At 40.5% G+C, this 17,500-nt stretch overlaps 2 protein-coding genes across 2 annotated transcripts in view; one reads left to right on the forward strand and one right to left on the reverse strand.

The window, feature by feature from the left end:
- The window catches only part of LOC145464222 (adenosine receptor A3-like), a 1,023-nt gene extending 159 nt beyond the window's left edge, over positions 1-864 (reverse strand). Inside the window, exon 1 of the mRNA XM_081448054.1 lies at positions 1-864. This exon is cut by the window's left edge and continues 159 nt beyond it. Coding sequence (XP_081304180.1) covers positions 1-864 — 864 coding nt within the window.
- LOC145461481 (uncharacterized) overlaps positions 1-17,500 on the forward strand; it is a 479,224-nt gene that overhangs the window by 191,605 nt on the left and 270,119 nt on the right.

Raw genomic sequence — 17,500 nt, forward strand, 5'->3', positions numbered from 1 at the left:
AACCAGGGCTTTTCTAAACTCAGGTATTCTTAATGCGTACACAACTGGATTTGCGAACGAATTGGAGTAATTTATAACGTTCACCAAGGCATAAAATTTCCACGGTATTTGGACATCATACACGAAAATTAAACAGTTGAAAATAACTAAAGGGATCCAGGACAGCGAAGCAAGAATAGACACAAATAGCAAGGTCTTTGTTAAGCGTTTGTTTCTCGAGTCTCTGTTTTCCCGTTGTGAAGCGATATTTCCGTGTCGAAACTTTCTCCAAATGCCGATGTTACTGCCACGTATGATGAATGTTATAATCATGGCGTATGGCATCCAATAATACATATAATGTTTGAATGAAAACGAGAGAAGTGTTGCAGTGAAGAGGGCGGCAATAAGGAGAGTCAGTACCCACACACTAAAAATAATAATATGGTATGCTCGCTTTGGCAGTGTTCGGTGCTTAAACGGCCAGTAAATGGCGTAAAATCTCTCACCAGATATGAAAGCTGCAGAAATGAAGGACAAATTCGAGAAAAAGATATCAATGATCGCGAAGAAAATGGACAAAGACATCGACCAACCACCGTTCCAAAGTTGAAAACGTCTCCCAAAACTGTAAATGTAGATAGGTAGCGACAGGATTCCTATCATCAGTTCAGCAAACGCCATATTGATGACTAGAAACAAACTTCTCTTCCGAAGGCTCCTGTCTGCTGCAAACAGAACAATGGTGAGCAAGTTTCCTACAACAATAAATACAAATGTCAAAATAAATGCGGCGCACAATGCGATGCTTTCTGCCTTGGAAGGATCAATTCTTGATGAACCAGTCGTGTTCTCTGAGCTATTTGTAGCTGCTTCTGTTCTCATCGTATTTCAGTTTCACTGAACGATTGAAACGTCGATTAAACTTTACCGATAATAACGTATCGTTACTTGATGGGAAAAATAGGAGTTCTCCAAACCGCAATATATGAGAAAGACGAGCGAGTGACAGATGGTGACCAAATTTGTAGTTTTTTGACCGTTTTAAGGCCAATCATCGTGGACTTATCTTTCACATGACATGTCTCAGTTGACTTAAAACTGACTTAAAAAAAAGAAAGTTTTGGAATGATTATATTGCCATAATTCGTGACTAAGATGCGTCATTCATCAAGAAGCTTACATCATGTTCCTCAAATTTGACGGGTTGATCAACACAGAAGCATCTGCTGTGTTTCTTTTTCTCTTGATTTTTAAGCAAAGGTTTCAAATGGTGGTTAGCATGTTTTGCTTCAATTTATTTCCTTAAAACAGTGAATGAGTAAGCTTGTTGTTCATATACTCCATGGTGGCTTTGCGGAAAAGTTTGTAGAGACCTGACGGTTATCTCAAACGTGTGTAAATAGTTCCCTTTAATAAAACTGCACAATTAATTTCCCCAAGCATTAAGCAGGAAGTTGATTGTAAAAGATAGTTTGAGAAGGTTAATTTTGACAGAAAGCAAGGTGTAAGTGCTGTATCGTGACGAGGAAACAGCTCATGTGCAAAACCGTGAGCGTTTACCTAACAACGTTTGACGGCACCAAGTGGCATATTGTCAACTTTTTCCTTGATCTACGCCGATTATTAAGTGGCAGTCCCGCCATAAAGCGGTCCACTCGACTTCGGGACCAAAAATTATTTTCCTTCATTTTTTGTCAGTGAAAAGGGTCTGACACTTATATATAAAAAAGCAATTTATTATTTTCCAATTCCTTATTTTTGCTTTGCTACGAGCCAAAATTGAATTTGGGCCGAACTGAGGTTGCCCACCGTGATCAGAAAGGTCAAATTCACCGATTTTGTGAAGCGTGCTACGTCGCCTAAAATGCAGCTCACGGAATTTCGTTTTCACACGAATTTTAAGGTACATTCATTACTTTGACTGACGAAATATGGAAACTTTTCGAAAAATTCTAAGCTTACCAGCGAGGCTGAAAGACACCCTACTCCGAGGCCCTTGATCACCTACTAAAATTTAGCCAAATTTGACGGGGAAAATCTCAAAAGTTGGGTCTAAATGAAGCCTAAAAAGCACATCACAGTAAATTTCATATCTTAATAAACCGTCCTACAAGTTCAAACTGATGGGTATCTCCTTGGATTGCACGCGAGAACAGATTAAAATCTGCCACAGTCAGTGTGTTTACATAGCCATCGCTCGTGTCAAAGCTCATTTGTATAACCCTAGCACCCGGTGAAAATACATCTTCTTCCGTTTAGGTTCGTTTGTTGACCTTCTGAGTAGTGTCAAAAAGCTTCCTTTAATACTTGTGTACACTCTAGATCCAGTTTTGAGGTGAAGGTTGCGTTAAAGTTGATCAATTCTCAAGACTTGCGAGACTCCAAAAGTAAATAATGGCGCCGGTCTGCAGAAATTAACCGTAGCCGTCGTCCTGACCCTTCATTAAATTCTGCCGCAGAGGTAGCACTAAGAGAAGAAGAAAATCGTAAGTTTTCATTTACCGTTTAATGGCAACTGAATCCTGTACTACTGCTAAGACTACTGGGAGCTTGAGGGCTATATGCCCGAATTTGAAAAACAACAACAACGAACACTTGCCGGTTGCATCGCTGGGAAATGAACCTGAATGAACACGACACGCTTGAATGGAACGATGTTTTGCGATGAATGATGGGCTTTACTTCTGTTTTATGCTTGATGCTTGTCTTTTAGTATCTTGCACAGCGCATAAAATAAACTTCGGGATCCGTTTATCGGGCCGTTTATACAACGAAAGCTGCACCGGCTTCGTCAAAATGTCACACAAGTTGCAACGTGACCAATTACCCAGGTATCTGTATGTGAGGCCCCAAAGGGTAGGGTTTTTCAGCCGTTTGGGTCATAAATAGGGTATCGATTTTGGCCATTTTGGTTGTAAATTGGGTATGGTTTTAGCACTCTAGTCTTGAATTGGGTATGTTTCTTAGCAGAAGCTACTTTTTCACCATTATCAATATAGGACCTTCATCAAAAGCCCTTCATAACGTATGTTTAGGGCAACTAATTTACTGTGTCAGCCCCAACGGTCATAAATAGGCTATCGAATTTTTAGTCAGGTCATAAATAGGGTAGCAAAAACGCAGATTTTGGTCATAAAGAGGGTGGAGGTTTTGGGAAGGGGGCCGCACACCCCCACTCAACTTTTCTGGAAGTACCCCCCTTGGGCCAATTACCAGAGGCCGAGGGCAAATCCCCTACCCCGCGCGCGCCGATCATTAGATTTGGCAAGATTTTCTTATTTCAATATTGATAATGAAAAAGCCACCCATTAATTTTTTGGACTAATGTAATCTTTTCAGTATGACCGAACGACGACAATCATTGCACCTTTTCAATTTTTATCTACCTTTCCTCGGAAAATAGAAGGAGTTGCTGATACATGAAGGCGGAGGAAGCAGACATGGACCTAAAATTCACTTTTCCTTTCCCGTTATCAGCCGTTCGTTTTTCATAGAAAACACAATGGAAGAAAATCAAAAGATGGGACCAAGAAACCTTCCAAAAAAACGTCCATATCGAAGCGCATGCAGATGTTGAGAGGCCGATTTCTCAGTTTGTGTTTATAGGACTACTGCCCTTCCTATTTTTTCTGACGACACCAGAATAATTGGCCATAAAAGTAGTTTGTCTTTGATTTCTCCGCCTCGCGAAACATATGGTTAAGTGATGGGACATGTACTCTTACTGGTATGGGATTCAAGCGTTGGTGCCCGGGAAGAACTCTCTTATATGGGCTATATAGGTATGGGCGGTCCCAAAGGGTCTGGTTTTTCAGCCGTTTTGGTCATAAATGGGGTATAATTATCAACTTCTTTCAACAGCAGCAGGGACGTCGGAGCCGGGGGAGCTGGGTGGGGGTTTTATCCACCCCAATTTCAAGCAAAAAATACTTGAAATAATAGTTTTACAAATATTTCCAGACCCTCTACAAGGAAGCGCCTATTGCGCTCGCTTGTAAACCCCCCCCCCCCACCCACCCCCCAGCCCCCCAATTCAAAATACGCTCCTCCATCCCTGAGCAGGGGCCCTTGATTTTAAACGATAAGCTCCGACCATGGGATTCAATATCACGATGCTCAAGGCCATGTGAGATCATTTTATCCCATCACTTAACCATACGTTTCGCGATGCGGAGAAATCAAAGACAAACTATTTTTATGGCCAATATTCTGGTGTCGTCAGAAAAAATGGGACGAGCAGTAGTCCTATAAACACAAACTGAGAAATCGGCCTCTCAACATCTGCATGCGCTTCGATATGGACGTTTTTTTGGAAGGTTTCTTGGTCCCATCTTTTGATTTTCTTCCATTGTGTTTTCTATGAAAAACGAACGGCTGATAACGGGAAAGGAAAAGTGAATTTTAGGTCCATGTCTGCTTCCTCCGCCTTCATGTATCAGCAACTCCTTCTATTTTCCGAGGAAAGGTAGATAAAAATTGAAAAGGTGCAATGATTGTCGTCGTTCGGTCATACTGAAAAGATTGCACTAGTCCAAAAAAGTAATGGGTGGCTTTTTCATTATCAATATTGAAATAAGAAAATCTTGCCAAATCTAATGATCGGCGCGCGCGGGGTGGGGGATTTGCCCTCGGCCTCTGGTAATTGGCCCAAAGGGGGTACTTCCAGAAAAGTTGAGTGGGGGTGTGCGGCCCCCTTCCCAAAACCCCCCACCCTCTTTATGACCAAAATCTGTGTTTTTGCTACCCTATTTATGACCTGACTAAAAATTCGATAGCCTATTTATGACCGTTGGGGCTGACTCAGTAAATTAGTTGCCCTAAACATACGTTATGAAGGGCTTTTGTTGAAGGTCCTATATTGATAATGGTGAAAAAGTAGCTTCTGCTAAGAAACATACCCAATTCAAGACTAGAGTGCTAAAACCATACCCAATTTACAACCAAAATGGCCAAAATCGATACCCTATTTATGACCCAAACGGCTGAAAAACCCTACCCTTTGGGGCCTCACATACAGATACCTGGGTAATTGGTCACGTTGCAACTTGTGTGACATTTTGACGAAGCCGGTGCAGCTTTCGTTGTATAAACGGCCCGATAAACGGATCCCGAAGTTTATTTTATGCGCTGTGCAAGATACTAAAAGACAAGCATCAAGCATAAAACAGAAGTAAAGCCCATCATTCATCGCAAAACATCGTTCCATTCAAGCGTGTCGTGTTCATTCAGGTTCATTTCCCAGCGATGCAACCGGCAAGTGTTCGTTGTTGTTGTTTTTCAAATTCGGGCATATAGCCCTCAAGCTCCCAGTAGTCTTAGCAGTAGTACAGGATTCAGTTGCCATTAAACGGTAAATGAAAACTTACGATTTTCTTCTTCTCTTAGTGCTACCTCTGCGGCAGAATTTAATGAAGGGTCAGGACGACGGCTACGGTTAATTTCTGCAGACCGGCGCCATTATTTACTTTTGGAGTCTCGCAAGTCTTGAGAATTGATCAACTTTAACGCAACCTTCACCTCAAAACTGGATCTAGAGTGTACACAAGTATTAAAGGAAGCTTTTTGACACTACTCAGAAGGTCAACAAACGAACCTAAACGGAAGAAGATGTATTTTCACCGGGTGCTAGGGTTATACAAATGAGCTTTGACACGAGCGATGGCTATGTAAACACACTGACTGTGGCAGATTTTAAGAGGCCCTGCGCCTAAGAAACGACCGATGATTTCCGGCAAAAAAATAAAATCGGCCGATTTTTATCTCCCAAGCAGAGGTTACCGAATACTATTTAAAAATGAATTTCTTTTGTTTCAGTTTCGCTTTAAACCAAAAATATAGAGCCACAAACTTTTTCCGTCTGATAGCAGCAAAATCAGGCCGAAAATAAGCCCCCGCAAAAAAACTGTTCAGAAATTACTATCGCAACGCAAAATAATGAGAAAACTACACAGTGTTGAAGAAAAAGGCCTTTTAATGCAATATCATTCGATAAACATCAAAAACCTGCCGAAGCGATTAACAAATAAAGTTTCAAATAATGCATACTAAATTAGATGGAGCGTTGGAGCTGATTTTAAAATAATTATTTCTCAAAAGTTCAACGCTTTTGAAAGCAATCACAGTGATGAATCAGACATTGGAGGGATATACATCACGTTTCTGGAAAAACATTTTTCGGCCAAGGTATATTGACTTTGTACAAAGCGTTCAAAGTTACCGTGTTTACCGTTATCCTGCTACTTCGGCGAAAAACTTCTCTTTTGCCAATACGGCCGTGGATAGCGTGGTAAACGCCACTTTAAACCTTGCTAGGCATTCAAAGACCATCCTAAGTAGAAGGACGTAGAATTAAAAGAGAAAGAAAGATGAAAAATACGCAGAAAAAGAAAATAAAAACTCGAAATTACCATCTGCTAACGAAAGTTGAATCCGGAAAATGTCGTGGCGTAACAGCGGCCATTGACGTCATTTGTATAAATAGCGGCGGAATCCAAACGAATGCACAAATAGGAAAACAATTTTTCCCGGCCAGAAAACGCTTAGTGGAACAATGTTATGTTATTTTTCACAAATGATGTTCACTGAAAAAGAAGTACTTCTCCAACCGCCACACCGTTTTGGCCGCAGCGTGATCTGAGTTATGGGGTCACGACTGGATCCCTAGCCGCTGACCACTCGAAGGACTTTGCAGACTCGTTTTCCCACGCTCTTGGGACTTGACGTGACAAATGACGTCAATGGCCGCTGTCACGCCACGACATTTTCCAGATTCAACTTTCGTTAGCAGATGGTAATTTCGAGTTATTTTCTTTTTCTGCGCATTTTTCATCTTCCTTTCTCTTTTAATTCTACGTTCTTCTACTCAGGATGGTCTTTGAATGCCTAGCAAGGTTTAAAGTAGCGTTTACCACGCTATCCGCGGCCGTATTGGCAAAAGAGAAGTTTTTCGCCGAAGTAGCAGGATAACGGTAAACACGGTAACTTTGAACGCTTTGTACAAAGTCAATATACTTTGGCCGAAAAATGTTTTTCCAGAAACGTGATGTATATCCCTCCAATGTCTGATTCATCACTGTGATTGCTTTCAAAAGCGTTGAACTTTTGAGAAATCATCATTTTAAAATCAGTTCCAACACTCCATCTAATTTAGTATGCATTATTTGAAACTTTATTTGTTAATCGCTTCGGCAGGTTTTTGATGTTTATCGAATGATATTGCATTAAAAGGCCTTTTTCTTCAACACTGTGTAGTTTTCTCATTATTTTGCGTTGCGATAGTAATTTCTGAACAGTTTTTTTGCGGGGGCTTATTTTCGGCCTGATTTTGCTGCTATCAGACGGAAAAAGTTTGTGGCTCTATATTTTTGGTTTAAAGCGAAGCTGAAACAAAAGAAATTCATTTTTAAATAGTATTCGGTAACCTCTGCTTGGGAGATAAAAATCGGCCGATTTTATTTTTTAGCCAGAAATCATCGGTCGTTTTTTAGGCGCAGGGCCTCTTAATCTGTTCTCGCGTGCAATCCAAGGAGATACCCATCAGTTTGAACTTGTAGGACGGTTTATTAAGATATGAAATTTACTGTGATGTGCTTTTTAGGCTTCATTTAGACCCAACTTTTGAGATTTTCCCCGTCAAATTTGGTTAAATTTTAGTAGGTGATCAAGGGCCTCGGAGTAGGGTGTCTTTCAGCCTCGCTGGTAAGCTTAGAATTTTTCGAAAAGTTTCCATATTTCGTCAGTCAAAGTAATGAATGTACCTTAAAATTCGTGTGAAAACGAAATTCCGTGAGCTGCATTTTAGGCGACGTAGCACGCTTCACAAAATCGGTGAATTTGACCTTTCTGATCACGGTGGGCAACCTCAGTTCGGCCCAAATTCAATTTTGGCTCGTAGCAAAGCAAAAATAAGGAATTGGAAAATAATAAATTGCTTTTTTATATATGTGTCAGACCCTTTTCACTGACAAAAAATGAAGGAAAATAATTTTTGGTCCCGAAGTCGAGTGGACCGCTTTTAGCGAGACTGCCACTTAAAGCATAACCAATCAAAAGTTTACAGCTTTTATGAACTGTTCTTGTTAGACTCAATTTGAATTTCTTCAAATGGTTAGGAACTATTTGCTTAAAAAACCCACTGAAATAAGTTTTTACAAAAAAATGCAATGGAAGTCCTCAATTAAAATAGCCCTCATTTCTGAGGACTAAATTATCCTGACTTTCGTTTTCTTTTGCAAGAATTGAAAATTCCTAATGAGCTTGGTACGCAACGGAATATTAAAGGAATGAGTGCTCGGCTAGGGTGAAAAACGATAGTATATTTGTTAAATTTACATGGAAACGTCACAGAACTGTATTTTGAGACAGTTACTTAAGAGGCTGTCCGCCTAAGAATCGACCACTTAATTCGGATCAAAATTTCGATTTCCTTCAAAATTTCTCCACGAAACAAGGTTTATATCAGGTAAAAGAAAATACATTTCTTTGGTTTTTATTCTTGGTAATAGTCGAGATTTTGAGGAGAATGTGATCGATACCTGAAACCCTCAAATTGGGCCTTTCACGAAGCCGAAATTAGCCTTTCGGATGCTTGCTGCTGAGCGTATATTTAGCGCACGAAAATAAGAAATACATCACCATTAGATACATCATTGTACTTAACACAAATGGTAAAATCAAACTGAGTATGGAAAATTATTAAAATTGTAATCGCTTAAACAAGACAGTGTCAACGCCATTTTCAAAAAGCGGGCCAGGTGGCGTAGCGAAAAGCGAAATTTCTCATAATTCTGACTTATTCGGAGAACCTATTGTATTTTTCTGAAAACTGTTAAGACAGACCTCTGAAACCATGGAATAAAATTTATTGGCATTCTTCCGGTTGAAGAGGCACGATCTTAATAAAATGACACAAATTCGCCATTTGGCGATCCACAGCATTGTGAAGCCACCTGAGCAAAGGATTGATCTTAGCTTATATTTTCTGATTGTTGTAGCTCAAATATCAGTTTAAATTGATAGATGTCGCATTAGTAATGAGCTGATAACACAATAATAGCATTCGATATAAAACTTACCCTATAAAAGTCTTAAAATTATCCATTGAACGTGAAATCGATGTGTTTGAATAGCCGCAGGAACTCACGACTCGTACTGACTTTGCCGCCTGAAAACCCGCCGTAAAAGGAAACCAAAATCCAGAGACTTTCCTTGATTATACAGTAATCAATTCTTTGATATTTTGCCCAAGTGCAAACTTCTGTTGCTGAAGAGAAGTCAATCATTTCATCGAGCTTGGACTCATCAATCACGGTAAAATCGGTGAAATATTATTTTGTTTTGACTTGTAACTCCGCTGACCAATATTGCAGTCATTACATCAGCAGTGAAAGGCGGATGGGGGTAAAGAGGGTCACACATATATTTTTATTTTTCCTATTGTTAGTTTTTCATCAGGCTAGTTTCGGTCCAGAAACAATAAACTTTTAGCAGTCTCTGCCGTCTGATAGACATCATGTGCATTTCTTAAGCTGCTTATATAGAGATTAACACAACGAAGTAATCAACAGTGGCTTCTCACATAAGCTCCGCGTACTGAAATGCACATCTGCATGTTTACTATAATAATGTACCACCAGAAACGTAGGCATCTGGTACAGCCTATAATTACATCGTCAATATGACTGAATTACAAGGTATCAAGACGTTATTCAGGCCCTTCAACACACGGACATTTCTGCACAAAAGCAGCCAAGTGTTCCACCAAATCGTTTTTTCTATCCTTTGATTTAAATGAAATATCAAAGTTTTTCAGGATGGCTTTCAACATGACAACATTAAACTTTGACAGTTTGCTGCCCTTGCAGTACTCACAAAGGTCGTAAACATCGTAACAAATTAGATGGCGAAGACCAATCTTTTCAATAATGTTGTTTATAAGTAGTTGCCTACTGTTTTCTTCTTGCTCTCCAAGTACGTCCTCAAGTTCCGCCCCGTCATCCACATCATCCGTTTGTTGTCCTTTCCTCTTTGCAGAAACCAGCCGGGAGAAGTAGCTTTTAACCCGATATTTTGTAAGCCACTCCTCTCTGGGAAAGCGACGATTATTCTCTTCATCTCGGGCGTTTCTCATGTCTGCTGAAACTTGATTGAGATCTACCTTCAAGCCTGTTTTTTCACCAAGTTCAAACTTTGCATTCAAATATGCCTTAACCTTTGGACTAAAACGCGTTGAAACACGAGGCTTTGAAAGAGCCCATCATTGGCTCAGATCTGAAGGCGGCGTTTTTCCCGTTTCTTCTGAACTGCGAATGCCACTGCCGCTTGTGCTGCTTGCACTGGATCAACTGTGGAAAAACGCTTGGCCCATTCTCTCCTCATGCGGTCGTAAAAGCTTTCGGACGTGGGCGTATTTCCGGGATTTCCGATTTCAGCATGCATTTCAAGCTCACAGAAGCTCTTGAAAGCCTTTTGGCAACTAGGTTCTGGACATTCAAACAGGTGGCTTCTTCAGTTGGTTCTTCTGTGTCATTAATCTCTGGGGTGCTGACATGCAGGTGGCGTGCATTTCTCATGGTAAAAAAGTCTCCATTCTCTTGAACAATAAGCCCGTTTGCCTCTTGCTGTTCTACAACTACGTCATCAAGAGGAATTAGTTTTCCCGGTCCTATGTCATATGCCCTCCAAACGCGAAGACCTTTGTCATCGTACGTGAAGTTATGGAGCTTGCTAAAGCCATCAATTTTGTTTACCTTGAGATTGTTCTTTTTCTCGTCAATGACACACACGGATGCGCTTACCCCTCGGGCTGGCCTCTCAAGAGGAGCAGTGCGCATGTGTGCCGCGCAGTTGATGTTATGTCCTTCGTCACAATAGCAACGAATTGAACTCTTCATGGGGCACAAAATTCTGTCACACAAATCCTTCCCATAGACAGGCTCGGAGTAGTCATAACGTTTCACCTGAACGCCTAACCTCAGCCCGACGTCTTTCAAAGATGCAATGAGGGCATTGTTATGATAGCATCCCGCCTCATCCGATCGAAGAAACATGCTGTTAAATATGATGCCAAGATATTCTTTAGAAGATTCTCAAAAATAGAGCAGACAGCAAACGAGTCCTGCTGGTAGTAATCAGACAGGTGGGCGTATGTTTGGACTTCCACGTCACTGGATGCGTCTTGTTTAAAAATGACGGTCGAGACGTGCCAGCTGATACCTCTTTTAGCGAACCAGTCTGACTGCTTCTCCCTGTACTTCATTTGCAAGAGATTCATCGCCCAGTCCATCACCACCAAGGCAGAGCTATCGTTAAGATTTCTCATGACGTCTTGCTTTGCCTTGTCTTGATTCACCGATCGCAAAATATGGGCTTTCCACTGAAAAATATCAGTTCTGGCCTGTTCAAAGTCATACAAGAGATCCTCTTGATATTCTTTGCTGTACATAGAGGCAGATGATTCAAGAATCTGTTGCTTTATATCGTTCATGACATCTTTAAGGTCCTCACACATGTAACATCTCAAATGATGCCCATGATCACATTCCTCTTGAAAATCCTTCTCAACTGGGTCACTTAAAGCAAATTTTCGGCAGTGATCTTTGCAAGGTGAGCTGTCCTCGGTGCAGTGGACTCGGTAATCAGTCTTTAGATATCGTTTTTCCTCTTGCAACCTTCGTTGTGCACGTATGCACCACTCCCTGTCACTCCCTTTTTCTTTGAGATCGTCTACAATTCTCTCCATTGTTTGAAAACCCGTAGCACCATCGGCAGCGATGTTATCTAATCCCTGAAGTGACCTAGAATGACAAAAAAGCTATAGATTTTAAATGAGTGACGAACCTATACAAGGGATGATTGATTTGCAGGGGCCAAACTCGGGGTAGTTACCTTCAGATATCGTATCCACGTTTAGTCGTGTAACAGTCTATTGGGTATACCTCTAAATAATATACACTTGTAAAGTATTCCGATACCTACCGATTCGTCAAGAGTAATGCAGCTGCTGTTAAAAATGTCGATGTGACCAGACTCAAAATATTAAAAGTGTGTATCAGGGGCTGGTGGCCTGTGTATGTCGGTATTCCCCCCTCCCCCAATCCCACGAGCTTTTTTGTCCTTCAATCCTAAGTGAGTTGGGACAACCCGGGCAGCAGAAAAAGTGTCCGCAACTGGACCTGGCCGCTTACGACAATGATCCCCGTAAGCGCCCACTAGCAGAATAAGAGATAGGTGGCGGCTACTTATCGGAGCTTAGATCACTCACACTAAACATTGTTAACGCGGAAACAAGAACCACGACCTCATCCACAACAGACAAATATGAGACTGTATTGACATGTACTGTAAAATCTTTGAAGTTCACTCATTAAAAATGAGTTTGTGGCTAATAGGGCGTTTTCTTTAGGTGCATTTGTCCTGCGCTCAGAAACCAACAAAAAAAAATCTAAATCATACCCCGCATCTACTTACGGGAATGGCCCCTTGTGGGAATGTGTAAATACGGAGTTTGTATTGGTGTTCAAACGGGGTTTTGGGAAAGTGTCTGCAAGTAGCGCTGTCCACTTACGGTGTCCGTTAAGAGAGCTTTGACTGTAGACCATGTTTTCTGAATTACACTGTTTGAAGCTGAAGAAACATATCGCAATGACACTTTTGAAACAGTAAATACATTAACATGCAAATAACTATCTCACTTGCGTTGGGATGCCTCAATAAGTATCTAAAATTTTAAACAAAGTTGAGCGACTCGAAGGGTTAAAGTCTTCCTCTTCGCAGAAGCTCTGGTATTGCTTGACCATGGTAGATCGCGTGACTGTCCGGACTACATTTGGTATGGGGATTTTCTCTCCGCTGTCTAGTTTCAGTATTCGGCTACCATAGGCCGCGTCTTGGTAAAAATATGGTCTATTGGCAAACGCAAGAAAATGGTCATCTTTTTCCATATCAAGGTGCGTACGATGCCTTAGCTCCTTTTCTGGTATGGTTCCAGGACCATGCAGTTTCGCATGTTTTCTTGCTCGCTTCACTTGATAACGGGTGAGCTTTTCGTACGATTCGTGAAGCCTCATTAGTACGGGAATTGGATACCTGAATGCGTAAATACTGAGGATCTGTGTCCTGAGCCCCGAGGTCTTGGCATTTCTGTAGGCTGTCATCAGCGCTTCTAGATTCAAATTAAAGAGGGCTCCATCCCACGCTGAGAGGTGAGGGCTTCGTATAGCTGAGCTCCGCTTTCTGCTGCAACCATGTCGCACACCAAGAGACAATCCTCACTGGCTTTTTCAACACATTGTGACTTGGCCTCCGAGCTGGCACTTTCCCATGGAACGTCTAACTGAAATGCAAGCGGAGTGTGCTCTGCATTTGATTTCTCAGCCACAAGATGCATTGTAGTGTTGTATGTTGACAAAAGGCTATCTTCATTAACAACACATCCTTGATATCTGGAAACTAAAATAAAGAATGATTAGACTTTTGATTAAAAAGAAAGGAATTGCTGAACGCACCGTCCAACTACTTCATGTGTTCTCCTCCTTTTCAGCAATGATTTAACATTTTTGATGGAGATATAAGAGCTATGTTATCGCTATTTTAAATGAAAGGACGCTGGCACTAATGATGGCATTGATTTGTCTGAACAAGGCGAGTAAAAAGTTGATTGTTCTCGCTTATTACAGTAGGAGCGCAAATTGGAAGAGGGAGAGGGTGAAACAAGAGCGTTTATCATAATTAAACATGAAGTCGTTAAGCGGGGCGCTCATTAGAAAGAGAAAGAGAGAGAGAGATAGAGGGCTGGGGGGGAGGAGGAGTGGAGTTAGAGAGCCAGAAAGCAAACCATTACGGACATTACGGTAAAGGTGTGTTATCTGATAAAAGAGTACAGTACATTTAAGTATTACACAGTCACCTGCCGGGCTACAATCGACGTAAGTTTCGTCCAGTGTCTTCGTAGGCGTTGGTACTTTCTTGTACGACGTCGAAGATAAAACATTGCTGATAGTCAGCTTGGCTTGTTGCTTGGCAATCCTGGTAAACAGTTACATTTCTTCATAAATGACAGGGTAAAGACAAATATTTCAACTTTAATAAGTGAAAAAAAAAAACGGGTAAATTACGTTGATTTCGTGTTTATAAAATAACTGAGCTACTACACGCGCTCTCATTTGTCGATAGGTGTGTTTAGATGAGAATATGTAAAGACTGTTGTGACGTTTTAAGATTCGTGCGTAGTTTTTAGAATTACTTTATAAAAGCATAGGACACTTTTCTATTTTTACAAAGCTTCATCTAAACACTCGGGGGGTTCGCAGAATTCTCGAAAGTTATGCAAACCCGAGACTACGTCTCGGGTTTGCATAACTGACTCGAATTCTCCAAACCCTCCTCGTGTTTAGACGAGGCTACGTATACACGAAAAAAATTGCTCAATTGCTTAAATATAAGATTTTTTACTATGCTTATATAGTACCTGTTGCAACTTTCACCGATCGGAGGCTCATCTTCAGAAAAACTTTGGAGCCACTTCGCCCTTCTAGTTTTTCCTTGTGACTTTTTCGGCATGTTGTACAGATTGCTAACCAAACACAAAAAAATGAGATGAATAACAACGAACGTACACTAGGACTATATTTTGCCATTCAAATTTTTACAGTGGTACGCTTTCAAGTCTTAATAATTGTTTATTTAAAAAGTAGTATATTTTGTACTTACGGGACCCTACTTGTGCCTTTTCGCCAAACAAAGTGTAAATCTCCTTCGAGGTCTTCACGTTGATTACAATTCCTTCTTCAATTTTTTTAAACTTCCCGGCGTGTTCTGGGTATTGCCAGGTTCTGGGGGACTGCCAATACCTGCCAAGGTTGTTTCTGTGTTTTGGACACACAGTCATCTCTTTAACCTTGCTCGCACTGAGGTCAAATAGGCCAGCCCGAGCGAGAATTAGGTCGATCTCAGTGACATTCTCGCGTGACAAGTGACATCTGCGAAGGTGATTACTAATTTCCCCCACACATTCGCGGAGAAAAATTATATTTTCTTCGCCTCTATTTGGCCCGCAATGCTCGTTTAAGATCACAGAAAAAGAGCAAGTTTTCTCTACTGATATAATCTTGCTAGCATAACTGCTTCGCAAGCACTTTGTTTATCGATTATCCATTGATTTGCTCAGTTACGAAGTTTGTTGATACGGTCAGCGGCAGTTCTTGAAGCGAACAAACATGGCGACTGGTATTTCAAACGTAATTACTCGATTTTCTTTTTACTTTTGACGCTACTGGTGCATTTGTTAACCGGAAAAACTGTTGATTCGATTAACTACACTCATTTCACGGAACTAATTTGAAACATTGAATATTTTGAGATGACAGTCACACAAGATTGAGGAATCGAACCCTGCTTCCTGTGCTGGTCGTAACAATGGACTGATAGCCGAAAAAGTGGAAATCATGTCATGATGCCATGAACGTAAAGCGGTGGAAATTTAAAGGTGACATTTTGAATTTTCTTCCTTAGCTGTGATACCAGGTCATCTTCGTTTCTGAATAAGACAAAAAATTCGAAATTTATGTACTTAGCGTAGTGGTCGTGCTATTTGCCTAGATGACCAGTTGCTGAATTTAAGACAATTTACTCCGTAGCTATCCTTTCACATACTCCAGTGCCAATAAATTTTATTCCATGGTTTCAAGGGTCTATCTTATTACTTTTCAGAAAAATACAATAGGTTCTCCGAATAAGTCAGAATTATGAGAAATTTCGCTTTTCGCTACGCCACCTGGCCCGCTTCTTGAAAATGGCGTTGACATCGCCTTGTTTAAGCGATTACAATGTTAGTAATTTTCCATACTCAGGTTTGATTTTACCATTTGTGTTAAGTACAATGATGTATCTAATGGTGGTGTAATTCTTATCTTCGAGCGCTAAATATACGCTCGGCAGCAAGCATCCGAAAGAAGGCTAATTTCGGCTTCGTGAAAGGCCCAATTTGAGGGTTCCGGGTATCGATCACATTCTTCTCAAAATCTCGACTATTATCAAGAATAAAAACCAAAGAAATGTATTTTCTTTTACCCTATATAAACCTTGTTTCGTGGAGAAATTTTGAAGGAAATCGAAATTTTGATCCGAATTAAGTGGTCGATTCTTAGGCGGAGAGCCTCTTAAATTCTGGGGATATTGTGAATTTTCATCTGCATTTCCGCGGATTTGTAAGTCGCATTTTATTTTAGTTGATTAGCAAATTATTCTTTGAGTTAAAAAGGAAGGCAGAAGAGCCTAATCAACAGCCGGGTAGTTCATTGATAATTTAATAGATGTAGTTGCTTGGTTTTTGTGAATACTTACTTTTTATAGTTCATGGAGTTCTTCAGCAGTCCATTAACATTAGGGGTCTTCGACATTTTTCTTTTTCAACTATACATGTGTAAAGTGATTTACATCTCTAGAGAGATTTATAAGTGAAATCAGGAGATATATCCATCAGACCTACTGTAGCTTTTTAATTTTACCGTGTTCGAAAATTGCCATCTGCGACAAGCTAATTATTAATATTTAGTCTCTGGCGGCGCACGAAATTAAAAATATCAATTTGAAAGGGAGATGTTTGCCTTTCGAAATTTACAAAAGAATAAGGAACAGAATCATATTTACTCAATGTCTCGTTTGATATTGAATTTCCAAGAGGTATTTATCTTCTTGGACAACCATACCTTACAGCTTAAGAGGCTGTCCGTATAAGAACCGACCACTCGATTTTCGGCCGAAAACAGAATTGCTTCGAATTTTCTGTGTGAGACAGTTAGTCCATGTGATAAACAAAAATAACAATAATTTGGCTTTAAGTGCTATTTTTCAATATTTCTGGCGACGATTTCCGAGTACGGTCCAAAACCGTAAAAACCGTTCTCTTTCGAGTCAAATTTTAGGCGTTGCGCGGAAGGAGCTGAAAAATTACGCTTTTACGCAAATACAATAAAACTTGGATATGATTTTATTTCATGTTTTTTCTTTCGATTAACGGTAAAATATTGAAAATCGGGCTGAAGAAAAATTAATTATGATTTTTTGAAAATGCCCCACAGAAGGCCTTCGCAAAATTTTAGCGGGCACGTTGCTGGTTGAAGGAGTGTTTCTCAAAAGTATAACGTGATCTGGAGCCCTGACCAATATCCATGTCTAGTACTAGGGCTAGTGTACCGAGAACTGGAAAAAAAACTTTGGGCACTAACCTTTTGGAACTACAGGAGTTTGATCAACATAGCTAATTTCAGACGCGAAAGCTTGCCTGACACAATTTCGCACCGATTATTGTTCCTAAGTTTCCTATATAAATTCTTAAGTGTCAATGTCGGAGAAAACCGGGCGCCGGCAGTACCAAAAGATCTAGGTCGGCCGTTTACATTCATCTTTTTACAGTATAAAAGCTATCCGAAAAGATTAACAACCATGACATTTGCCGAGGTAGGCGTTCGTTTTTCTTCGAGATATCGCCACTTCACGATTTTGGCCTCTCAAGCGTCTA

This window comes from Orbicella franksi, chromosome 1 (genome assembly GCF_964199315.1).
Source record: "Orbicella franksi chromosome 1, jaOrbFran1.1, whole genome shotgun sequence".
NCBI lineage: Eukaryota > Metazoa > Cnidaria > Anthozoa > Scleractinia > Merulinidae > Orbicella > Orbicella franksi.